The 27,167-nt window shown below is 43.4% G+C and overlaps 1 protein-coding gene across 5 annotated transcripts in view; it reads right to left on the bottom strand.

Moving 5' to 3' along the window:
* Nucleotides 1-11,910: 11,910 nt before the first annotated feature.
* GTF2A1 (general transcription factor IIA subunit 1) overlaps nucleotides 11,911-27,167 on the bottom strand; it is a 167,957-nt gene continuing 152,700 nt past the window's right edge. For all 5 annotated transcript variants that reach the window (XM_069208361.1, XM_069208358.1, XM_069208359.1 and 2 more), the window contains one exon: nucleotides 11,911-13,254. In XM_069208361.1, coding sequence (XP_069064462.1) covers nucleotides 13,147-13,254 — 108 coding nt within the window. In that variant the 3' untranslated portion in view covers nucleotides 11,911-13,146. The remainder of the gene's footprint in view (nucleotides 13,255-27,167) is intronic.

Below are 27,167 nucleotides of genomic sequence, written 5' to 3'. Positions count from 1 at the left end.
TCACACTTTCGAGGGAATTGTTTAGATAACAAGACCTGCTTGGGACGGTAATTTATATATTGTTTGGGAACAGACCTACCTCAGGGGTCGAAGCAGATCTGTATGAATAGTCCTCACTTAAACAGATAGTCAGAGGGATTATAACCAGATTATGGCTGCTGAACATCGCCTTGACACTGACCCAGTCTTCGTGTCCCTACGGAGTTAGAGACATCATTCCAAGGTAACAAGGGTGGAGGGCTCTTCTTATGGACATGGCATTGGCAGGTTAGGTTTAACATACCCAGCTCTTTTTTAGGTTAGAGGTTAGGCTAATTATGCTAGGGTATTAGGACATATCTCATACTTTATTTATAGAAAACCCTAGTTTGTGTAGAGTATCTATTACGTATTGCATGTGAACGTGTCATTGTTGTTGAGTGTTGGCTTTTATTAGCCAATTGTCTAGATATGGGAATACGTGCATGTGATGTCTCCTTATATGAGCTTCTACTACAGCTAGGCATTTTGTAAATACCCTGTGGGCTGTTATTCCGAACGGCAACACCTTGAATTGGTAATGTCTGCCTTGTATTCCAAACCTGAGGTATTTCCTGTGAGATGGATGGATATGTGAAAATACGCATCCTTGAGATCCAGTGATGTCATGTATTCCCCTTGTTTTAGTAAGGGGACTACGTCCTGAAGTGTTTCCATGTGGAAATGATCTGATTTGATGAAGAGATTCAGTGTTCTGAGATCTAAGATAAGCCTTAACGTTTTGTCTTTTTTCAGGATAAGGAAATACATTTCTGGTGATAGGGTACTAGCTCTAGGGCTTCTTTTGCTAGCAGTGCTTGGACCTCTATTTGTAATAGGTCTAAGTGTTGTCGAGACATTTTGTGCGGTTTGGGGGGGGGGGGGGGGGGGGGGGGGGGAACATCTGGAGGGAATGTTGTGAACTCTATGCAGTAACCATGTTGGATAATTGATAGGACCCACGTGTCTGTGGTAATGTGTGTCCAATTGTGGTTGTATTTGGTTAATCACCCCCCCACCGGTGATATGTGTTGGGGAAGTGTGACATTGAAGTCACTGCTTGCTAGGGCTTGGCTTGGAAGGCTGGAATTTCCCTCTTGGGAACTGTCCTCTGTAGGAACCACAAAACCCCCCTCTCTGGTACTGAGACTGGTAGGTGGGTTTTGTTTGGGAGGTGGATGGTTCTGATGGTTGTCTAAACCCTCCCCTAAACTGTGGTTTCCTAAATGTTCCTCTGTATTGTGCGGAATAGAGCGCGCCCATGGCTTTGGCTGTGTCTTTTTTCAATTCCGGTATCCACTTCCAGCCCGAATACCTGATGTTGATTAAACGGCATATTCAATACCGCCTGTTGTATCTCTGGTTTAAACCCAGAACTTCGCAGCCATGCATGCCTTCTAATTGTTACTGCTGTATTGACAGTCCGTGCAGCTGTATCAGCAGAGTCTAGGGCAGACCGAATTTGGTTGTTTGATATGGCCTGTCCTTCTTCGACCACTTGTTGGGCACGTTTTTGGTGTTCTTTGGGCAAGTGCTGGATGATGTCTTGCATCTCGTCCCAGTGCGCCCTGTCGTAGCGGGCAAGTAGGGCTTGTGAGTTGGCAATTCGCCACTGATTGGCTGCTTGCGATGCCACTCTTTTCCCTGCGGCGTTGAATTTTCGACTTTCCTTATCAGGGGGTGGCGCATTCCTTGATGATTGTGAATTTGCCCGTTTCCTTGCAGCCCCAACAACCACTGAGTCTGGAGGGAGCTGTTGAGTAATAAACACTGGGTCTGACTGGGGCGGTTTATATTTCTTTTTGGCCCTTGGCGTGACGGCTGTCCCTTTTACAGGTTCTTGGAAGACCGGTTGTGCGTGTTTAAGCATGCCCAGTAACATTGGTAAACTTTGGTACGATGCATGCGTGGATGCCACAGTGTTAAACAGGAAGTCATCCTCCACCAGTTCAGAGTGCATTGTTACATTGTGGAATGTTGCTGCTCTGGCCAGTACCTGCGTGTAGGACGTACTGTCCTCTGGCGGTGAAGGTTTTGTTGGATAACACTCTGGGCTGTTGTCCGATATAGGTGGGTCGTATAGATCCCAGGGGTCTGCATCGTCTTGAGTCATCCCAGCATGTGTGGGTGACTGTGCCATTGGTGTACCCACTGGTGACAACTGTGGTGGTTGCAGTGGGGATGTTTGTGGTGAGAAATGTGGTGGTTGTGACTTTTCTCTAACCACTTTGGCTTTTGGTTGCATCTCAGTCTCATGAAAAGCCAGTTTTCTTTTTGACTTGAGCGGAGGGATGGTTTGTATCTTCCCTGTGTCTTTCTGGATTTCTAACCTTTGCTGAGTTTGGTCATGCTCTTCTAAATCCAGGTCATTCTCTTCTAAATCCAGTTCCTGCTCAAATCTGTGCCTTTCTTTGAGCTGCAGACAGAGCCCTTGCTCAGTGTAGGAAGACAGTTTCGGCTCCAAAACCGTTTTTTTTCCGGTACCGATATTCCCATCAAAATTGTCTTTTTCGGTTCCGATAAGCTCTTTCGAGGCTTGCTCGACTCGATTACCCGATGCCGGTTTCTCGACCGGAGTCGGAAGCCTTCGGCAAATTTTTGGCCTTTTTCGGTGCCGATGTTACTTGGTCACCTTCTTTTCTGTGGGTTGAGCCATGGCCTTCCGGCAGTGGCGTACCCGTGGCCTTTAGTTTTTTGGTGTGACCTTGGGTGTGGGACGGGGCAGGTGTACTCACTTTTTGCGCCGCCGAAGGTCGATCACTGTCTGATTCATCAGAGTCCGATCCTTAAATGGATATCCGCATCTCTTCTTCCTCGACGTCGAGATGTTGTTTCGGCTTCTACACCATCTGTAGTCGTCTTGCGCGTCGATCCCTTAAGGTCTTCTTGGATCGAAACGCTCGGCAGGCCTCACAAGTATCCGCTCTGTGTTCGGGTGATTACAGACCCGATGCTGGTCTGTATAAGGATACTTGGCGTGACACTTGGGACAGAAACGGAAGGGGGAACGGTCCATTAGTCTTCGACAATGGGTGTGGTCGGGCCAACCAGGCCTTGGTGAAGTGCGGAAGCCCCGAAGGGCCGCCGAAGCAGTCTTGTTATCTGTGCCGATGTGATGAAACTAAACTGGTCCCGAACGTAAACAGTAGTGACTAATTTCAATGATTTTTTAAGTTTCCCGATTTGAATTACGGAGCGAAGAGGAACACGCCCGAACCAGATGGCGGAAAGAAAACAATCTAAGATGGAGTCGACGCCCATGTGCAATGGAGCCGAAAAGAAGGAGTCACTCGGTCCCGTGACTCGAAAAGACTTCTTCGAAGAAAAAAACAACTTGTAACACTCCGAGCCCAACACTAGATGGCAGGAACAGTGCACACCATGTGTATCTGCAGCTACACATGCCATCGAACATACAAATATAGTCCACCCTATCAGACGTCCAGCCAGAAATGCACTGAGCAAAGCTGCTCCGCAAATCTGACCAGACAGTGCCATGTTTTATCAGCATGACACTGCCCCCACTTGCGCTTTATTCAAAGGGACAGCGCTATAATTTTCCTAACACAAAGCATCTCTTGCATGCTCACAGTAAAGAGGCTTTGAATGCTGGGGGGAAAAAAAAACAGGCATGGCTTGCCTGCTGCTTCTTGTGCTGTCAATAATACACTGGTGATGCAAACAATGGCGGTGCCTTCAAAAATGGAGGCTGCATGTTTCCCTGAAAGAGCTGACTGCTGCAGGCTTTTCTGTTCGCACAACAAGGTCCTGGATACTATGTAGAATGCACACACAAATCTATGGGCCCCAAGACATAATGCAGCTCATGAATATTAATGAGCAAGAATGTAAAACAAGCATCGGCAAAGCCAATAGGTCTCGCCCGCTACAAAATCTATTGGTTTTGTCAATGTATTTTAGATTTGTCACACAGCAGTGCTAGTTTTTTTTTCTTTCTTTTTCAACTTTAAGAAATGCTGCACCGCAGTATAGCACTCTACAACAGAACCAAACCATGCTAAACTTTTTTTTTTTTCCTTTTTCAAGCACAGGCTGATTAAGTGAATCTACCAGAATTACAGGGCGTTGAGCTAAGGCTGGAATTCGAACCTCATACACCAGGCTCTAGCCACATCCACTCCCAGTAACAGGGGAGAATGTGTACATTTAAGGTGTGCTTCTAGCAGAGACATTCCAGACAAGAGGCTTTATGGCAAGGTTGATGAGTTGCACCCAGCATTTTCAGGAACTTTGTGTGGCTATCAGAGTATGAAAGAAGGTGGCAGATTAGAAACCCAATAGCTGAATTAAATTTACCAAGCTTACAGATAACACACCAGTTACAGTACATTGAAAACGAGGACAATGAGATAAACCAGACCGCTTGTGGAGAGAGGTGGGGGAGTGGCGGGCAGAGGGAGTGGCACTGAGGGACCGCCTGCGCAGGGCCACACTTGGCATTTTCTTTTACGCTGGGCAAAAATAGACAGTAAATCTGTGGCCTGCTGGTATATCGCCACAAGTTTGGAGTAAGGGTACAGAACATACCTGTGACAATGCAACAAGAGTAAGTAGTTAACAAATCCCCAAATGGTTTACATGGTTTGGTAAGGTTTAAAATAAAAGGAAATAGATAAACGTTCCTTGTAGCCAAAGTCTTGCAGAGTCAGTAATCTGAGCATTCATGCATTTGCTTACTTTAAAGTCTCCCCATTATCCAAAGTAGACATTGTGGGGTTTACCGGATATACTGCCTCATATGGCATACATTTTGTACACCCTGGAAAATATTTACAGATTTAACTAGAGCTCACAGACTGGAATTTTCATAAAGATGATCGTAAACCGTTTATTCCTTAAAGTTTGTGAAAAAAGGTTATTGAAAATGAACACCCCAAAGGAGTACTTCTCAAGCACCTCTTTTGCAAACCCTTCCACGTGCAAAGTTTTTAGGTCATTCAGAGTACTTGAGAATTCAATGAGTTTCTAGCATGAAACAGATACAAGAATAAACACCACCATTTTTTAGTTCTTGCTTAAGACAGCCTATGAACCGTCTGTTGCAAGGCATTTTGTTAGCTTACAATAGGTTTTGAGCCCACTCCTTGTTTAACATTGGTTGGCCTCATGTTCACTAATTTGCTTGCTGCTTATTTGACTACTTGTGTGGGCTTTTCTCTGTCAAAGTTTAGCCCTAACAAGAAGCATGGACGCATTACTGTCTTTCGACTGCTCGTTTTTTTTGTGACAATTCTTTTTCCCCCAGTTAATCTGCACAAGCTTTTTGCTGCTGTCTTCCCTCAAGCTTTTTGCTGCTGTCGTCCCTCAAGTGTTTTGCAGCCGTCTCCCTCATGTGCTTCTCTACCCACTTGTCTCTGTATTGCTGTGTCCCAGTAACCATGCTGCCCTGCCCTTCTTTGCCCTCCTGATTCTTTCAATCTTACAGATTGCTTCTGCCCACCCCCATCCAATTTTGGTTCCCTGCCAGCCCACGTCCACCGCTTTACCTCTGTGCCCCTCTCCCTGGCACTTATTTTTCTTTTCAGTTATCAATCCAACTTGGATATTTAATAAATTATAATTCTCTCTCAAAAAAAAAAAGCGCAGTCATAATTTTGTAGGCACTCCCGTGCCAAGAAAATGAAGCAGCTGTAGGCATCAAAAGTTTTTTCAACTTTTTAAACTGTTTATCCATGTTGTACAGCATCAAGTCTGCTGTGCAGTGTGGCTTAAATCCAAAGGAAAAAGGTCCTAATGGTGTGCCAATGCTTGTTAATTATTTCTTTGAAAATCTCACCGCATGTAACTCAAATATTGTGTCCCCTCCATTTTTCAATACATTAGTGCAATTGAGCAAGCGGGTGAGCTTATGTAGCTATTTGGGAAGTGCAGTCTTCTTTGTTTATAAAGCACACATTAAAAATAATTAGCAGCAAACTTTTTTTTAAATAACATCTTTAATTAAATTTTTTGCAAAGGCAAAACGTTAACTTAAAATAGGTCTCAGTACATTAAAATACCAAGTCTCTAATTGCATTCCAAGCATGGCTTTTTAAACATAATATCCTGTTGGTCAAGGATGAAAAACCTTAATCTGCAATTGCACAGATACACTTTACAAACATAATAAATATATTTACCCCATCTCACATAGAACATAGTATGTACAACAGCAGTTGACAAAGGATTAGACCAGCAAAAACTATCTTGCGTGATGTCCCATTCCCGGTCACCCCAAACTGATCTAACAATAACCTGATTCACAAAAGAGCAATGAAAGACATAAGGGGGCACTGGGGTGGCACAAAAACTAAACTAAATTATATCACAAAATAAGCGGTCTTCAGAATTGTAACATTTTATTTTTAAAAAATAGCAAAAGCTTAAAACCGGTCATTTCTATTATTATAAATGTGGATGGTGGTGATGGATAAACATTTAGCAATCTGGACATTTATGACTAAATCAAACTTAACAAAAATCATGACTTTATATCTGGTAATGAGCCGCTCCAAATTTTGCCAGATTGATTCCAGTGCATATCCCTTTTCATTCCCCTGTGCTGAAAAACGAAAGTAGTAGTACAAAAAAAAAAAAAGGAAGGAAAAATCCACACACCAATCAAATAGATCTGCTTATTTATCACATTAAAAAGAAAATGGGTTCCTCAGTAAACCAAAATATGAAAACAGCTAAAGAAACTGGACTTGGAATCATTAGGTTTTTTTTGTTCTTGAAGCAATAAACAAGCTACAGATGAATGCACTATCTGAAGAGAAAGGTCAGCCTAACAGATTCTTTCAAATAGGAACATAATCACTAGTATATATTTGGTTGACAATCAAGACCACTTCTGGTACATGCTTCTAAAACAAATTAAACTGAACAGTCCAACGACAAGATTAACTGCTTTTTAAATATAAGTACACAGGAGGAAGTTGACAAGAGGGTAGAGTAAAAAGTAAATTCTCCATTTCTTAATTGTCAGCTATCTGCCCTAAAAGCTGAAAGGGGCAAAAACCAAGAACACGGGGCACAAAATGTTCTGCATTTTAGTTGGTCATACTACTCTATTTAAAAGTCTTTCAGTCTCTACTTCGAAATGTCTATTAAAGCAGAGGGTAACCGGCTCATGACCATAGCTGCAATTCAAGCTTGAATAATTGTTGTACAGCATCTGCATTCAATGTTTTTTGGCATGTGTCGGCAGAACACTGTTTAAAGCTTGTTTAAAATGCTACATATTCTTTACAATAAGACATCAATGCTGTAAGATTTCATCCTAAGAATTAAATGATTGCTAAAGAGACCTCAATTATCCGCAGCTGCCTCATAGCTGAACAGGCAGATGCACCTTGATTGTATGGCAGAGCCTATCTAAGCTCACTTTCTTAGCTCTGCTTATCAGTCTGAAACCGCACAATAATGGATTGATTGTGTAGCAAAAGATAATGAGGGTCAAAGACTTCTAATAAGGCTTTTGGCTTCTGAACCTTGATCACACCGAACAAGACGGACATTTTAGGAACTATGGGCAGCTATCCAATATTTTTATAAACATAAAGGCAGCTTTTGCAACTAAAAGTGCAAACATACTACTTTTACACACAAATCCAATAAAATGGTCATAAAAGGCTAATTTAAACATTTACCTGTTCATATCAATCACAGCTTCTAAAATGTGACTTTCCTCATACACAGAGATAATAGAAACACTGAAAGTCTACAAACAACTCACATTAAGATCAAATGAAATAGAAAAAGGGAAATCTAAAGAAAAAATAAAAATCACACAAACCTATAAGATACAGAGGCATTGGCGAGTATGATCACAGCATACATCAAAAATGTAAAATCTAAAACAATGTCAATTTCAAATCTAAAACAGTGTTAACCATGGCATTGGGCCAGTGCCCAGATTCCCATATGTATGAATTCACTAAAATATCAGTTTTCACATTATTGGAATTTCTGTAACTTATATTTTGCTGAGCACTTGAAGGCAAAATGCAGCAAAAGGCACATCAAATAAAGGGTGTATTCAAAGAAGAATAAATACTTGGTCCTCACCACCTAAAGCACTATGCATAGCAGCGTTCACTGCTGTAAAAAGCAAGCATCCAGAAGGGCCACATATTTGACTCCAAAACCTTCTGAAAGATCAATGGGCAATGCAGAGCCTCACCAGAAATCATTCAACAGTGGACAATTTTAGAATAGGATTGAGAATATACCACTTTGCCAGGTGGTGTTTCACAAAGCAATGTAAAATGTTAAGCCAACATTAAAAGGGGTACCTAATTAGGATTATGCTTGGGTGTCATCAAAAACCCAACTCCACATTTACTCTGATGTTCACTGTTTTTGCGCAAAAGGAGACAGGCTTTTACACAAATATGATGGCAGACAGAGCTTCAACACTACAGCTACAGGACATTTTGTATAGAATTGAAGATTTCAGATGATCTTATCAGGAGTTTAAGTTTTAAGCCTTAACATTTATCAATAGAGCCCTGGTTAATAAAAGAGGCAAACTGCTCTTTTGGGTGTAAAAAATGTTTTAATAAAACCTTTATAGAAGCCTTTAAGAAAATATTCATTAACGCATGCCTTTCTTCGTCTGAGAAGAACCATAAATTACAATGATCAAATCTGCTCATTCAATGCTCGGTAGATGACATTTTGGAAGTATCACAAGTGTGAAAATTAGCTAAATTACTTTTAGAAACAAGAAAACTCAGTGGAAGGACCAGACTAAAAAATGAACAAGAAATCAGTAGGAACCAAGAAGCATTTGTTCACTCAAAAATAATAAAACACAAATAAATATATGAATTTAATCAAATCTTAAGCAAGAAGTAAAGGCTCAAGTCAGACAAAAAGCACAGATGAGCAGTAATGAAAATTGTGAAGTGTAGCCAAGCGTTAACTTGAATTAAGCAAATGTTAAAGCAGGACATCTTGCAGACCAGGCACTCACACTGGGAGTTACAGTAGTTTAAAAAATACTGTAAAACGATGTTGAAAGACTTACAGTGTTCAAATACCTTTCTTCAAGCAGCAGGGTCTAAACAGTGTTTGAATATTTTGTAAAAAAATGACTTACAAATATCAATAGATCCTATTTGTTTTGACATTCCTTAAGCTCATGGGAAGGGTCAGTACATTAATACTGAACCGTAATTTTCTCAGGATTCATGGTAATTATAAATTAAAAAAATGAAGTGATAATTACAGTAAAAATATGTAACAGGTTTCAAAGAGTTCAACAATAAGAAAAAATGTCTACTACTGAATATCGCCGCATTCAAACAGATTTAGGTGAGAGTCAATCGTTTTAACAGCAAAAACAAAAACCTCCCACATTCAAATCTGCATTCATAAAACTATAAAAAGGAGTTAGATTACATAAGCTACTTTTTTAAGAAATAAAATTGAAATCAAAGAAACACAAAGGCCTGATAAGATGAATACAACAAGACATTTTAATTCGTGTCCCATACAGATCTTGAATGGAAAATGTACCTAGAGAGTTGCTCCACCATGATGTTGAGCTTGAAGGTAAGTAAAAGGTGATGAATATGCAGTAGCATTCACTTGCCAAGGCTGCAATTTAATATTAGCTGGGAGTGGCAGAATCCAAAGTAGAAAAATAATCCTCATTGTCTGGTTACAAATATGCACCACTTAGTATACTACTGGCTTTGAGTTCTTTTGGTTTTGTATCTTGGTCCAGTTTTAAATATGTCTTTAAGAGGGTCTGTGAGCTCAGGAATCGCAACTGTTAAAATAATTCAAATTACAGATCTGGTTAGCCTACTCAATTAACAGATTGACAACAAACTGTAGTGAAATTTGGTAGGTCAGCTGTAGAAACCTTGTTCTCTCATTCAACCTTTCAAACTGCTTTGCAAAATCGAGCCTGTGTATAAAAAGGACATGGGTGTGCCTTTTAATGGCAGGCTGCGCTAGAGAGCTTGGAGATTACAGGGTAGATAAAGCTCTTTAGTCTTATAAACTTAAAAAATATATATATATACAAATAAAAAAAACGTACATGAAGTCAGTGCCTTGTGCAAACAATCAAGCAAACAAATATGTATTTGGCTGAAGCAGTAAGCAACATTCAGAAAAGAATTTAAAAAAACGTACTTGTGTCATAAAAGAGAGGCAAGGCTGTCGACAGTGAAATTGTGCTAAACTGTCTTACTTTCAAAGTGAGGTGTCAATGAATGAAAAGATCCCACATGACACAAACAAAAGACATTTTAAGAGATTCCAAATATTTTCCAGGTCAGGACTATTGAGAAGTTTAATCTGCTTAAAGATAGTCAAATATTGATCTTAAAAGGGAAAGCACATTAGAAATCACAATCCAACAAATTATGTAATTACAAAACAACTGCATAAGCAAATGCTATTGACAAAACTGTGCAGAGCTTTTCAATGTCCATCAATGGAGGCTTATCACACTTGTGAAAACTGCCAAAACCGGTTAATGAACAATTACTAGCTAGTCTCTGAAACCTCGTGCTGAGTTGTTTAATGAAGGCTCATGCGTAACTAGAGTTAATCTTGTGAGGAAAAAAATCTTCAAAGTTTGCATGTGCTGTTAGATAATACAGGGAAGAATGGTCAGAAGCTGCAACATCACACCCCTAACAGGTGTTAACACATTTTTTTAGTAGTTTTAATTAAATGGTATGTCCAGTTATACATTTTTTGGAGAAGGTGCCTTTTTAGTAGGGAACTAAAATTTAACACTTTCAATTATGATGAGCATTATCTAATATGCAAGAAAGCTTCTTTTGGAAGCAGGTTGTGAAGGAGAAGAATTCAGTTTCAGATGCAAAGTCAGTAATGTCTACTTTCGATAATTAGATCAAGTGTATGGTGCTTGTAGAACTTCTCTAGTTACCATTGTATCATTTGCCTTTCAAATAAACCTCTGGGGCCATCCGTTACCAGTACTGATTTACCTCAGTTGTTCCCAACATGGATATAGGGGTAAAATAATTACAGTTTAAAACACTACAGAACACAATTGAGTTGTAGAAAAGCATAAACATACTGCACCAGGATGTGTGGTGAGCAAATGCCCCTACAGTTGAAAAGAGTGAGCAAATCTAGGGTTGCTAGAAACCATTTAGTATGTAACCAAGCTCAAAGAGGGGAAGTGAAAAACAAAAGTGTACATTTACTTGTGCTGTAAATAGTTTTGTCTCCTATACCAAGCAACACTTTTGGTAACTCTCACGTGTTGAAATTCTTGTTCAAATGTGTAGACTTTGTTTTTCCCCACAAAGGAGAATTTCCTCAAGTCATTTTATGATGTAGATACAATGGACATGTTTATAAATATCAATTTTCTTGTTACATGTACTGCAAAATTATTATAGACTCTTGGATTGATTTCTGCAGCTGCCCCATAAACTTGTGCAAAAAAATGCTTCCTTGCTCAGAGGTCCTGGAACCTGCCACTGCTTCCAGTTAAAAAGCAGAAATACCATGGATCCTAATAATAAGCAGAGGGCTCTACTATCTTGAAAATGAAGACTCCAGGTCAAACACAAATTTGCTATAAATTCTATGCAGCACCACAACACAAAAACATATGTGGGATTCAACGATTAAAGGGTTGATACAAAATATGAGATTTATGGATTCAAAAATCCTCAATGTTACACCAGAAGACTGACCTTCATGAAACCCGCCCCATTCCCAACCACAGTATACCTCATGTCTAGCCACTGAAACTCAAAACCTTGTTTTGTTTTAAATCTACAGACAAACTTTACTAAAGTATGGCAATATAGTTAATGGCAGATTTTTTCTAGGAATGGGAAAAGCAGCATACAAGAGTCGGAGGGCTAAAAATATCACACTGTCATGCAGCAGCACACAACAGCCCAAGTCCAGCAGTTGCCTTTATTTTCACTTAATAAAATCAAATTTATGGATATTTGAGGAAAACAATGCAGACTTCTGGCATAAATAAAATGCTAAAAGTACAGTAACTCCCCAGTCTCAAAAAAGGCATCGTTCTAGATCAAATAAGGGAGTTCTGTTTTTTGCTCCAAAACGTGCAATCTGAGATACTTCAACCACATTAGTTTGCCCAGTAGCATAACATGAATGGCACAGATATGATTAGAACATACATTTTGTCATCAGATATTAGAGTCGAATCTGATATCGGACTCAACACAAATTACAAATACTGGATTTTGAAACAGGTGAGACTTGCTTTGGACAGAGAACCTCACCATATAAGCAGACACCTCCTTTCTGATCAAAAGTATTTTAACCACCCCATCGTCATTACCTACTCCACCTCCAACCTTTAAAAGGTTTAATATATCCAACACATAGCATCAGTTTTTTCACAAAACACCTAACAGTGCAGTGAGAAGTTCAACACTAACCACTTTAAAATCGCTAAGCCTCCATAGAACAAGGACAAACGTGTTTGTTTAGTATTTAAACAATGAGATGTCTTGTCAACAACCAAGTGACTTGACAATCACCCAAGGATAATTTTCCTCAATAAGCGCATCCCTTCAACCCCTCCCTCCCTCCAAAGAACATGGAAAACTCAGCAGCCTACAATATATTATTATAAATCTCATTTAAAAAATATGAAACAACTCAATGTTCAAATAGTTTCCCTCCAGTAAAAACAATGCATATTAAAAAAAGATACATCATTGCTGCGTAAAAAAGAGCGAATGGGGCAAAGAAGATGCATACAGAAGCATAGATAGTTGCTATGTAGACAGGAGACAAGACTCCACCATTTGAATTGCAAAGTTTACCATATGTCAAAGGCGGTAATGGTGACAGCGAGAAGCATATTCCTCAATTTAGGTGCTGCAATCACCATCTTTGAGGAGACTGAACACAAAGTTAGTCACCCAAATTAACACTAGAAGCTGTCTTCGTGACTTGTCAGTTCAGCACTAGTGTTTGTAGACCACCTTCAAGCTTTTGTTGCCAAACACAGGGACGTCTTCAGTTTTGAGTTGTACAAAAACACCTTGCATCGGCTGTGATGTTCAGAGACCCCATACTGCATTCTGCCTGTTTGAATTTGTGTTGTGGCTTTGTTGACATGTTTCAAAAACAGTTTCACCATTCTGCGTCTCCCACTGCTTTGGAAAACACATAATCTCTTCCATTAAGGTTCATGATGCCGTCCTTTAGGTGAAATTTCCACTTGTTTTTACTCCTGTGGATCTAAAAGAATAAATAAAATTAACTATTCAAGCAATAGAAATGTTTCTGTCATGTTAAACAGAACAATATCTGTTTCCTCCCCGTAATTCAGATGTAAAGTCGTAAGCTACAATTGTCAAAGGGATCTGTAAGGCTATAGGGCAGACATTTGTATGGCCTTGTCAAATAGAGGGCAGCTGGAGAAGGTTAGCATCTCACTTTTTATTTGCAGGGAATGGTAACTATAGTACAGAATTCATGGCAAATTGTAACTTCATTATGTTTTGTAAAATTAGACAATAATAAAGAGCATTAGTGTTCAGTGCAAATGGATAAGTGTTTAGACAAGTTTGTATAAGGCACATAATACAACTCCAATGAAGCTTCTGAAACACAACCTTGTCACTGGCTTCAAAAGGCCATCTTAGTTTTCATTACTGCGGCAGTGCTTAGGGAGCAACCACTGACTGAGGTAGAGAAAATAATGGCCTTTTGCTCTAAAAGCACGGAGGTGTCTTTGAACCAGCAAGCGTTTTGTCAGACAGGCCAGAAGCAGCAGAGGCATTAAAGAGGTCCACACACGATTTTCAGCCAGTACTTTTATTACTGGAGCCACTGGTATGGGAATTTTGGAGGTTGGGGTGGAGGGTTATTGGCTGCCTTACCATGAACTAAGACCACATACATTTCTTCATAGGAGTTTGACTCCCAAATCAGCATAAAGGATTATGAGGCGGCAGAATGTTTCTACGCTAATGAATCTTTTGTCGATATCAATGACGTATAGCAAACTAACATCAGTGTGTTTGAACATTAAAGGAAGATGAGCAGTGGTTTTGCTTTGAGGATACAGACAAACAGGATGCTACCATATCTGGAAGGAGAGGTCTGCAATTTTTTCAGACCTCATTTGTACCATTGTATTTATCCTTCTTCCTTTACCTATCTCTCGCACTATGGGAGTCTTGAGATCGAGGTGTCAGGCCACAGTGGAAATGTCACACTATGGTTGCCTTTTTTTGCTTCTTTTCTAGCCTCTTTTGAGCCCCAAGATTCTCCAACATCCCTATCAATTAATGTATTTATGTATTTTTTTGCAGCATTCACAATCCTTTAACAAACGTGATGATGATAATCAGATATTTCTGATTACACATACACAATGTAGGTCACCGAAAGCAGCCTTCCTCCCACAAGAAAGGAACTTTCAAAACGTGAAGGCATCATAGCACGACATGTGGTCAGAAATTGAATCTGAAAAGCGTAACAAAAGGTGTAAATGTTTCAAAAATGTCAAACAAAGTAACAATGAAATTCTGAGATTAAGACCTGGAAAAAAAACGTTTGACAGAAACTCTAGGATAACGGGAATTGTATTTAGACCATTTCCGATTTTATTTTATGTCAATCTGCCCCCAAGGGGGCAGAAACCACTAGGCACCGGGGATTTTATTTTTTTGGGGCGCCAATGTCACGCAGGGGGAGCGACCCCGTAGGCAGGGGGGCAAATTTAGTTTAGACCATTTCTGACACCCCTGGGGCCGGCTGAGCTAGAGGCCAAAATCCACAGGTAGGCACTGTTTTCTATGAAAAAATGTGATGTGTCCACGTTGTGTTTTGGGCCATTTCCTGTCACGGGTGCTAGGCCTACCCACACAAGTGAGGTATAATTTTTTATCGGGAGACTTGGGGGAACGCTGGGTGGAAGGAAATTTGTGGCTCCTCAGATTCCAGAACTTTGTCATCGAAATGTGAGGAAAACGTGTTTTTTTAGCCAAATTTTGAGGTTTGCAAAGGATTCTGGGTAACAGAACCTGGTCAGAGCCCCACAAGTCACCCCATCTTGGATTCCCCTAGGTCTCTAGTTTTCAGAAATGCACAGGTTTGGTAGGTTTCCCTAGGTGCCGGCTGAGCTAGAGGCCAAAATCTACAGGTAGGCACTTTGAAAAAACACCTCTGTTTTCTTTAAAAAAATGTGATGTGTCCACGTTGTGTTTTGGGGCATTTCCTGTCACGGGCGCTAGGCCTACCCACACAAGTGAGGTATCATTTTTATCGGGAGACTTGGGGGAACATAGATTAGCAAAACAAGTGTTATTGCCCCTTGTCTTGCTCTACATTTTTTCCTTCCAAATATAAGAGAGTGTGTAAAAAAGACATCTATTTGAGAAATGCCCTGTAATTCACATGCTAGTATGGTCACCCCGGAATTCAGAGATGTGCAAATAACCACTGCTCCTCAACACCTTATCTTGTGCCCTTTTTGTAAACACAAAGGTTTTCTTGATACCTATTTTTCACTCTTTATATTTCAGCAAATGAGTTGCTGTATACCCGGTATAGAATGAAAACGCACTGCAGGGTGCAGTTCATTTATTGGCTCTGGGTACCTAGGGTTCTTGATGAACCTACAAGCCCTATATATCCCCGCAACCAGAGGAGTCCAGCAGACGTAACGGTATATTGCTTTCGAAAATCTGACATTGCAGGAAAAAGTTAGAGTAAAACGTAGAGAAAAATTGCTGTTTTTTCACCTCAATTTCAATATTTTTCTTTTTCAGATGGTTTTTTCTGTAGGAAACCCTTGTAGGATCTACACAAATGACCCCTTGCTGAATTCAGAATTTAGTCTACTTTTCAGAAATGTTTAGGTTTCTGGGATCCAGCATTGGTTTCACGCCCATTTCTGTCACTGACTGGAAGGAGGCTGAAAGCACAACAAATTGTAAAAATGGGGTATGTCCCAGTAAAATGCTAAATTTGTGTTGAAAAATTGGGTTTTCTGATTCAAGTCTGCCTGTTCCTGAAAGCTGGTGATTTTAGCACCGCAAACCCTTTGTTGATACGATTTTCAGGGGAAAAACCACAAGCCTTCTTCTGCAGCCACTTTCCCATTTTTTTATATATTTTTTTTAAAACGAAATTTTCACTGTATTTTGGCCAATTGCTTGGCCTCCTTCAGGGGAACCCACAAAGTCTGGGTACGTCTATAATCCCTAGGATGTTGGAAAAAAAGGACGCAAATTTGGCTTGGCTCGCTTATGTGGACAAAAAGTTATGAGGGCCTAAGCGCGAACTGCCCCAAATAGCCAAAAAAAGGCTCGGCACAGGAGGGGGGAAAAGGCCTGGCAGCGAAGGGGTTAAGGATGGTGCTAAAATGTTTATTTTATTGAAATTTAGGACTATTGTTTCTAAAGTGTTCTGCAATTGCAGGAAGGAATATTCAAAGATGTACAAACACTGAGGACAATTTATGATATACAACTCCGACAGTGATCTATCAACTTTATTGTGGCAGAACACTATACAAGCTGCCATTGAACAATTTATGCTGAACAAATTGCCTGTACAGCTTGCACTAAACTGTGGAATATAGGACACGTGCAGTTTGCGCCACCCATCTAGTATAGCCATGGCAACAGTGAGCATTCTAGGATGGTGGTGTATATGGACTGAAATTATTTTCGCTATCCGAAAGCGTGTGTTTTCACCAAGCACACAGAACCAGCATGATAGTTACACTACCTCCTGGAATAGATAGGAAATGAAAATGTCACTTACCCAGTGTACATCTGTTCGTGGCATCAGTCGCAGTAGATTCGCATGTTCTGCAATAGCTCGCCATCTGGTGTTGGGCCGGAGTGTTACAAGTTGTTTTTCTTCGAAGAAGTCTTTCGAGTCACGGGACCGAGTGACTCCTCCTTTTGTCTCCATTGCGCATGGGCGTCGACTCCATCTTCGATTGTTTTTCCCAGCAGAGGGTGAGGTAGGAGTTGAATTGTAGTAATAGTGCCCATGCAATGGAGTGACTAAGTATGCACCTATTTAAGGTTGAGATGATACATATATAAATAATTGAAGGTAACTTCCAAACTGCTACAGGCTTCCGGGGAGGCGGGTGGGCACATGCGAATCTACTGCGACTGATGCCACGAACAGATGTACACTGGGTAAGTGACATTTTCAGTTCGATGGCATCTGTCGCTGTAGATACGCATGTTCTGCATAGACTAGTAAGCAGTTATTTCCCCAAAAGCGGTGGATCAGCCTGTAGGAGTGGAAGTAGTCTGAAATAATGTCCTTAATACGGCTTGACCTACTGTGGCTTGTTGTGCGGATAACACGTCTACACAGTAGTGCTTGGTGAATGTGTGAGGCGTAGACCATGTGGCTGCCTTACATATTTCTTGCATTGGGATGTTTCCTAGAAAGGCCATGGTAGCACCTTTCTTTCTGGTTGAGTGTGCCCTTGGTGTAATGGGCAGCTGTCGTTTAGCTTTAAGGTAGCAGATTTGGATGCATTTAACTATCCATCTGGCTATACCTTGTTTTGAAATTGGGTTTCCTGCATGAGGTTTTTGAAATGCAATAAAGAGTTGTTTAGTCTTTCTGATGTTTTTTGTTCTGTCAATGTAATACATCAATGCTCTTTTGACATCTAATGTATGTAGTGCCCTTTCAGCTACGGTATCTGGCTGTGGAAAGAACACTGGAAGTTCCACTGTTTGATTTAGATGGAACGGTGAAATAACCTTTGGCAAAAATTTAGGATTGGTCCTTAGGACGACTTTATTTTTGTGTAGTTGTATAAAAGGTTCCTGTATAGTAAACGCCTGAATCTCGCTTACTCTTCTCAGGGAAGTAATGGCGATGAGAAATGCCACCTTCCAGGTTAGGAACTGTATGTCGCAGGAGTGCATGGGTTCAAAAGGTGGACCCATAAGTCTAGTTAGGACAACATTTAGGTTCCATGAAGGAACAGGTAGTGTTCTTGGTGGTATAATTCTCCTAAGGCCCTCCATGAATGCTTTAATGACTGGTATTTTATATAGGGAAGTTGAATAGGTAGTCTGCAGGTATGCAGATATTGCTGCAAGGTGAATCTTAATGGAAGAGAAAGCTAGGTTAGATTTTTGTAAGTGAAGCAAGTAACCCACTACATGTTCTGGAGTTGTGTGTAATGGTTGTATTTGATTAATATGGCAGTAGCAAACAAACCTCTTCCATTTACTTGCATAGCAGTGCCTGGTGGATGGCCTTCTTGCTTGTTTTATGACTTCCATACATTCTTGGGTAAGTTGTAAGTGCCCAAATTCTAGGATTTCAGGAGCCAGATTGCTAGATTCAGCGATGCTGGATCTGGGTGTCTGATCTTTTGGTTGTGCTGTGTCAACAGATCTGGCCTGTTGGGCAATTTGATGCAGGGTACCACTGATAGGTCTAGCAGCGTTGTGTACCAGGGTTGCCTTGCCCAAGTTGGTGCTATCAATATGAGTTTGAGTTTGCTTTGACTGAGTTTGTTTACCAGGTAAGGAAGGAGAGGGAGAGGAGGAAAAGCGTAAGCAAATATCCCTGACCAGTTCATCCATAGGGCATTGCCTTGGGATTGTTTGTGTGGGTATCTGGATGCGAAGTTTTGGCATTTTGCGTTCTCCCTTGTCGCAAACAAGTCTATCTGAGGTGTTCCCCAGAGTTTGAAATAAGTGTTCAGAATTTGGGGGTGAATTTCCCATTCGTGGACCTGTTGGTGATCTCGAGAGAGATTGTCTGCGAGTTGATTTTGTATCCCTGGTATAAACTGTGCAATTAGGCGAATTTGGTTGAGAATTGCCCAATGCCAAATTTTTTGTGCTAGCAGGCTTAACTGCGTGGAGTGCGTCCCCCCCTGCTTGTTTAGATAATACATTGTTGTCATGTTGTCTGTTTTGACGAGAATGTATTTGTGAACTATTATTGGTTGGAAAGCCTTTAGTGCTTGAAAAACTGCTAGAAGTTCTAGGTGATTGATATGCAGTTTTGTTTGATGTACGTTCCATTGTCCTTGTATGCTGTGTTGATCGAGGTGTGCTCCCCACCCTGTCATGGAAGCATCTGTTGTTATTACGTATTGTGGCACTGGGTCTTGGAAAGGCCGCCCCTTGTTTAAATTTATGTTGTTCCACCACAGAAGCGAGAGGTAAGTTTGGCGGTCTATTAACACCAGATCTAAAAGGTGACCCTGTGCTTGAGACCACTGTGATGCTAGGCATTGTTGTAAGGGCCTCATGTGCAGTCTTGCGTTTGGGACAATGGCTATGCATGATGACATCATGCCTAGGAGTTGTAATACCATCTTTGCCTGTATCTTTTGTGTTGGATACATGCGTTGTATGATGGTGTTGAAATTTTGAATTCTTTGTGGACTTGGAGTGGCTACTCCTTTTGATGTGTCTATTATGGCTCCCAGGTATTGTTGTACCTTGCGTGGCAGAATTTTGGATTTTGTGAAATTGACGGTGAACCCTAGTTTGAAGAGGGTTTGTATGATCTGATTTGTGTGATTTGAGCACTGTTTGAACGAATGGGCCTTGATTAGCCAGTCGTCCAAATATGGGAACACATGTATTTGCTGCCTTCTTATGTGTGCAGCGACTACCGCTAGACATTTGGTAAAGACTCTTGGTGCGGTTGTTAATCCGAAAGGCAGTACCTTGAATTGGTAATGTATTCCTTTGAATACAAACCTTAGGTATTTCCTGTGCGATGGGTGTATTGGTATATGGAAATAAGCATCCTTGAGGTCTAAAGTTGCCATGTAGTCGTGTAGTTTTAGCAATGGCAATACTTCTTGTAGTGTGACCATGTGGAAGTGGTCTGATTTGATGAAAGTGTTCACTACTCTGAGGTCTAGGATTGGTCTCAGTGTTTTGTCCTTCTTTGGTATCAGAAAGTACAGTGAGTAAACTCCTGTGTTTATTTGTGTGTTTGGCACTAATTCGATTGCATTCTTTTGCAATAGTGCCTGCACTTCTATCTCCAGGAGATTGGAATGGTGTGTTGTTAAATTTTGTGCTTTTGGTGGTATGTTTGGAGGGAATTGTAGAAATTCTATGCAATAACCATGTTGGATAATTGCTAGAACCCAAGTGTCTGTAGTGATTTCCTCCCATGCTTTGTAATAATGGCCTATTCTTCCCCCCACTGGTGTTGTGTGGAGGGGGTGAGTGACCTGTGAGTCACTGTTTAGTAGTAGGGGCTTTGGGGCTTTGAAATCTTCCTCTATTTCTAGGGAATTGCCCTCCTCTATATTGTCCCCGAAAACCTCCTCTATACTGTCCCTGGTAACTGGACGGTGTGGCTTGTGAGGTGCTGGCTTGTGTGCTTTGACCTCGAAACCCCCCTCGAAAGGGCGTTTTACGGAATGTGCTGTAATTCCCTCTGCTCTGCGGGGAGTAGAGTGCGCCCATGGCTTTGGCAGTGTCCGTATCTTTTTTTAGTTTCTCAATCGCTGTGTCCACTTCTGGACCGAACAGTTCTTTTTCATTAAAAGGCATATTGAGAACTGCTTGTTGAATCTCTGGTTTAAATCCAGACGTTCGGAGCCATGCATGCCTTCTGATAGTTACAGATGTATTAATTGTCCGTGCAGCTGTATCTGCAGCGTCCATGGAGGAGCGGATCTGGTTGTTGGAAATGGTCTGTCCCTCCTCAACCACTTGTTTTGCCCTATTTTGTAAGTCCTTGGGCAGATGTTCAATGAGATGTTGCATCTCGTCCCAGTGGGCTCTGTCATAGCGCGCAAGTAGTGCCTGGGAGTTCGCGATGCGCCACTGGTTTGCAGCTTGTGCTGCGACTCTTTTACCAGCTGCATCGAACTTGCGGCTTTCTTTATCTGGGGGTGGTGCATCTCCAGATGTGTGAGAGTTGGCCCTTTTCCTAGCTGCTCCTACAACGACAGAGTCTGGTGGCAGCTGTGTAGTGATGAAAGCCGGGTCTGTAGGAGGCGCCTTATACTTTTTTTCCACCCTTGGTGTGATTGCCCTACTTTTGACCGGCTCCTTAAAGATGTCTTTTGCGTGCCGGAGCATACCAGGGAGCATAGGCAGGCTTTGGTAGGAGCTGTGGGTGGAGGAGAGGGTGTTGAATAAGAAATCATCCTCGACCTGTTCTGAGTGGAGGCTTACGTTGTGAAATTGTGCTGCTCTAGCCACCACTTGAGAATATGCGGTGCTGTCTTCTGGTGGAGATGGCTTTGTAGGGTATGCCTCCGGACTGTTATCTGACACTGGGGCGTCGTATAGGTCCCATGCGTCCTGATCTTGGTCACCCTGGCTCATGGTGGTGTGAGCTGGGGAGTGTGATGGAGTTTGTGCTGGTGAGACGTTAATCACAGGCGGAGGAGAGGGTGGTGGGGTAACTTTTCACCACTTTTGGTTGTGGTGTCTGTTCCGTCTGGAACTCCAACCTTCTCTTTCTCCTAATGGGGGGAAGGGTGCTTATTTTTCCTGTCCCCTGCTGTATGAAGATACGCTTTTGCGTATGGTCCACATCAGTTGCTTGCAGCTCTTCCTCAAACCTATGCTTCTGCATTTGGGAGGTTAGCGAGTGCTCTTCTGTATAAGAGCCTGAAGCTGGGTCGCTTGCAGTTTGTTTCGGCATCGAAACCCTGTCTGCGTGTTTTTTCGGCTCCGAGGTGACTCTTTTCTTTTTCGGGGCCGAAACCTCTCGGCGTCGATCTGTTTCGGTGCCGCTGTCTCGGCGTCGAGCCGTGTCGGCACCGGCATCTCGGTGTCGAGGCTTGTCTCCAGCACTTTCTCGGACCCGAGAAGGCTGCGTGCCGGTGTCTCGACCGGAGTCGGACGATCTCGGCACTGTTTGGGCCTTTTTCGGTGCCGACGGGCGGTCACCGAATTTATGGGTGGAGCCATGGCCTGGTGGCAGTGGCGTCCCCTGGGCCTTGTAAATGTTCTTCTGAGTGGATTTCGACGTCTTACTCACGGTTTGTGTATCGTCGAATCCTTCGGAGTCTGAGTCTTGGATCGAGAAGGTACCTTCTTCTTCCTGTTCCTCGAACTCCCGTTGGGCTGTCGGTGCGGACGCCATCTGAAGTCTTCTGGCTCGACGGTCTCGGAGTGTTTTTCGGGACCGGAACGCACGACAGGCCTCGCAGGTGTCTTCGCTGTGCTCAGGTGACAGGCACAGGTTGCAGACCAAGTGTCGGTCTGTGTAAGGGTACTTATTGTGGCATTTGGGGCAGAAACGGAACGGGGTCCGTTCCATCGGCGTTCTTCAGCACGCGGTCGGGCCGACCAGGCCCCGACGGAGGATCGAAAAACTACCCCGAAGGGCACCGGAGCTCTTCGATCTTCGATGCGGTGTGGCATCAAAGTACGCCGATCCCGAACGCAACAATACCGACGAAAATCTTCCGAAATTAGCTAATTTTCCGTTCCGAAACTCGGAGCGACAGGAACACGTCCGAACCCGATGGCGGAAAAAAAACAATCGAAGATGGAGTCGACGCCCATGCGCAATGGAGACAAAAGGAGGAGTCACTCGGTCCCGTGACTCGAAAGACTTCTTCGAAGAAAAACAACTTGTAACACTCCGGCCCAACACCAGATGGCGAGCTATTGCAGAACATGCGTATCTACAGCGACAGATGCCATTGAACTTACTATTTTGCCTGTAAGCATCTGTTTGTGACATGTTGTGCTGTACAGTCACATGCTCTGCATACTCCTGCCATCTAGTTCTCTAGTCCACAGACAGTAAAACCAGTTCTCCTTCAAAGAAGGCTCGCCTCACTAGATGTCTTGACACTCCTAGCTTAGCCAACAATATGCATGGACAGTGACTCCACATTAGATTTTTTCCACTCAGGGCAGAAGGTGAAAGTTGAGTGTAGAGTAAAATTACTATAATGTGCCATGTGAATCGCAAGTTGGTAAATACTGTGAAGGTGAGAAAAAGGTGTCTTTCCTGCTGGCCCTCAGGGAGGAGGGTGGGCCCATGAGCAGCAGTACATACTACTAACAGATGCTTACAAAAGGTAAGTAATATTTTCCATACCTGGTATAGGTGGTTGTATATAGGCATGCTTTGTATGTACTGTAAAGTGTTTTCCTCACAATCCGTGGAAGATGATGCAAATGTTTGGAATAATGTTCTTAACCCAGTCTCGCCAACAGTAGCCTGTTGGAGGGCTAGTAGGTTCACACAATAATGCTTTGTAAAACGAGTTTGGTGTGGACCAGGAAGCTGCATTGCAAAAGTATGTTACCTAAGAAATTAATAGTGGCTTCCTTCTGAGTAAAGTGCCCTGGTAGGTGCAACAAGTCAACATTTTGCTTTGGCATTAGTTGAATGGTTTCTGAATGTTGGTGCTTGTTAATACGAGTTAGCAAAGTCATGGCTTTCACATAGGCCACCTTCCAAATCAAAGAAACAAATAGTTTCTTACCTGTAGGTGTAGTTTTGAAGCTTGAATTTTCTGGATTCACATGCTGTGCATTATTCCACCATCTAGTAGTTGGGTCCGAAATTCTCCAACTTTAGTCCTGCCTATGTTTATTGTTGGGCGCCAATGGATCTGCCCATTTGGTGCTTCCAGTGACCCATTCCCTCCCCCCGAAACTCCCACCTTTGGTCGCCATCTTCAGATTATTTTTTTCCTTCTTTCTTCTTGGTGGGTGTAAAGAAATGGCTCCCTGTTGCAGTTACCCCCCACTTTTTGCCTGATACTGATGCTGACTTGACTGAGAAGTGTGCTGGGACCCTGCTAACCAGGCCCCAGCACCAGTGTTCTTTCACCTAAAATGTACCATTGTTTCCACAATTGGCCCAACCCTGGCACCTAGGTAAGTCCCTTGTAACTGGTACCTCTGGTACCAAGGGCCCTGATGCCAGGGAAGGTCTCTAAGGGCTGCAGCATGTCTTATGCCACCCTAGGGACCCCTCACTCAGCACAGACACACTGCTTGCCAGCTTGTGTGTGCTGATGGGAGAAAATGGCTAACTCGACATGACACTCCCCTCAGGGTGCCATGCCAACCTCCCACTGCCTGTGGCATAGGTAAGTCACCCCTCTAGTAGGCCTTACAGCCCTAAGGCAGGGTGCACTAAACCACAGGTGAGGGCATATGTGCATGAGCACTATGCCCCTACAGTGTCTAAGCAAGACCTTAGACATTGTAAGTACAGGGTAGCCATAAGAGTATATGGGCTGGGAGTCTGTCAAAAACGAACTCCACAGCTCCATAATGGCTACACTGAATACTGGGAAGTTTAGTATCAAACTTCTCAGAATAATAAACCCACACTGATGCCAGTGTTGGATTTATTAAAAAATGCACACAGAGGGCATCTTAGAGATACCCCCTGTATTTTACCCAATTGTTCAGTGCAGGACTGACTGGTCTGTGCCAGCCTGCTGCTGAGAGACGAGTGTCTGACCTCATGCGGTGAGAGCCTTTGTGCTCTCTGAGGACAGAAACAAAGCCTGCTCTGGGTGGAGGTGCTTCACACCTCCCCCCTGCAGGAACTGTAACACCTAGCAGTGAGCTTCAAAGGCTCAAGCTTCGTGTTACAATGCCCCAGGGCACTCCAGCTAGTGGAGATGCCCGCCTCCTGGACCCAGCCCCCACTTTTGGCGGCAAGTCCAGGAGAGATAATGAGAAAAACAAGGAGGAGTCACTGGCCAGTCAGGATAGCCCCTAAGGTGTCCTGAGCTGAGGTGACTGACTTTTAGAAATCCTCCATCTTGTAGAAGGAGGATTCCCCCAATAGGGATAGGAATGTGACCCCCTCCCCTTGGGAGGAGGCACAAAGAGGGTGTACCCACCCTCAGGGCTAGTAGCCATTGGCTACTAACCCCCCAGACCTAAACACTCCCTTAAATTTAGTATTTAAGGGCTTCCCTGAACCTAAGAATTTAGATTCCTGCAACAACAAGAAGAAGGACTGCCTAGCTAAAACCCCTGCAGAGGAAGACCAGAAGACAACAACTGCCTTGGCTCCAGAAACTCACCGGCCTGTCTCCTGCCTTCCAAAGAACTCTGCTCCAGCAACGCCTTCCAAAGGGACCAGCGACCTCTGAATCCTCTGAGGACTGCCCTGCTTCGACGACGACAAGAAACTCCCGAGGACAGCGGACCTGCTCCAAAAAGACTGCAACTTTATCCAAAGGAGCAGCTTTAAAGAACCCTGCAATCTCCCCGCAAGAAGCGTGAGACTTGCAACACTGCACCCGGCGACCCCGACTCGGCTGGTGGAGAACCAACACCTCAGGGAGGACCCCCGGACTACTCTACGACTGAGTACCAAAACCTGTCCCCCCTGAGCCCCCACAGCGCCGCCTGCAGAGGGAATCCCGAGGCTTCCCCTGACCGCGACTCTCTGAAACCTAAGTCCCGACGCCTGGAAAAGACCCTGCACCCGCAGCCCCCAGGACCTGAAGGAGCGGACTTTCACTGCAGAAGTGACCCCCAGGAGTCCCTCTCCCTTGCCCAAGTGGAGGTTTCCCCGAGGAAGCCCCCCCTTGCCTGCCTGCAGCGCTGAAGAGATCCCTTGATCTCTCATTGACTTCCATTACGAACCAGACGCTTGTTCTAACACTGCACCCGGCCGCCCCCGCGCCGCTGAGGGTGAAATTTCTGTGTGGGCTTGTGTCCCCCCCGGTGCCCTACAAAACCCACCTGGTCTGCCCTCCGAAGACGCGGTGTAGGAAGTTGGCTCTGTATGTGCTATTTCAAAGTAAGGAATAGCATGCACAGAGTCCAAGGGTTCCCCTTAGAGGTAAAATAGTGGTAAAAAGAGATAATACTAATGCTCTATTTTGTGGTAGTGTGGTCGAGCAGTAGGCTTATCCAAGGAGTAGTGTTAAGCATTTGTTGTACATACACATAGACAATAAATGAGGTACACACACTCGGAGACAAATCCAGCCAATAGGTTTTGTTATAGAAAAATATCTTTTCTTAGTTTATTTTAAGAACCACAGGTTCAAATTTAACATGTAATATCTTGTTTGAAAGGTATTGCAGGTAAGTACATTAGGAACTTTGAATCATTTCAATTGCATGTATACTTTTCAAGTTATTCACAAATAGCTATTTCAAAAGTGGACACAGTGCAATTTTCACAGTTCCTGGGGGAGGTAAGTTTTTGTTAGTTTTGCCAGGTAAGTAAGACACTTACAGGGTTCAGTTCTTGGTCCAAGGTAGCCCACCGTTGGGGGTTCAGAGCAACCCCAAAGTTACGACACCAGCAGCTCAGGGCCGGTCAGGTGCAGAGTTCAAAGTGGTGCCCAAAACGCATAGGCTATAATGGAGAGAAGGGGGTGCCCCGGTTCCGGTCTGCTTGCAGGTAAGTACCCGCGTCTTCGGAGGGCAGACCAGGGGGGTTTTGTAGGGCACCGGGGGGACACAAGCCCACACAGAAATTTCACCCTCAGCGGCGCGGGGGCGGCCAGGTGCAGTGTTAGAACAAGCGTCGGGTTCGCAATGTAAGTCAATGAGAGATCAAGGGATCTCTTCAGCGCTGCAGGCAGGCAAGGGGGGGCTTCCTCGGGGAAACCTCCACTTGGGCAAGGGAGAGGGACTCCTGGGGGTCACTTCTGCAGTGAAAGTCCGGTCCTTCAGGTCCTGGGGGCTGCGGGTGTAGGGTCTTTTCCAGGCGTCGGGACTTAGGTTTCAGAGAGTCGCGGTCAGGGGAAGCCTGGGGATTCCCTCTGCACGCGGCGCTGTGGGGGCTCAGGGGGGACAGGTTTTGGTACTCACAGTCGTAGAGTAGTCCGGGGGTCCTCCCTGAGGTGTTGGTTCTCCACCAGCCGAGTCGGGGTCGCCGGGTGCAGTGTTGCAAGTCTCACGCTTCTTGCGGGGAGATTGCAGGGTTCTTTAAAGCTGCTCCTTTGGATAAAGTTGCAGTCTTTTTGGAGCAGGTCCGCTGTCCTCGGGAGTTTCTTGTCGTCGTCAAAGCAGGGCAGTCCTCAGAGGATGCAGAGGTCGCTGGTCCCTTTGGAAGGCGTCGCTGGAGCAGAGTTCTTTGGAAGGCAGGAGACAGGCCGGTGAGTTTCTGGAGCCAAGGCAGTTGTTGTCTTCTGGTCTTCCTCTGCAGGGGTTTTCAGCTAGGCAGTCCTTCTTGTTGTTGCAGGAATCTAGTTTCTAGGTTCAGGG

This window comes from Pleurodeles waltl, chromosome 9 (assembly GCF_031143425.1).
Source record: "Pleurodeles waltl isolate 20211129_DDA chromosome 9, aPleWal1.hap1.20221129, whole genome shotgun sequence".
Classification (NCBI taxonomy): domain Eukaryota; kingdom Metazoa; phylum Chordata; class Amphibia; order Caudata; family Salamandridae; genus Pleurodeles; species Pleurodeles waltl.
Note: the sequence above shows the minus strand (reverse complement) of the source record. Positions and strands in the feature narration are given on the sequence as shown.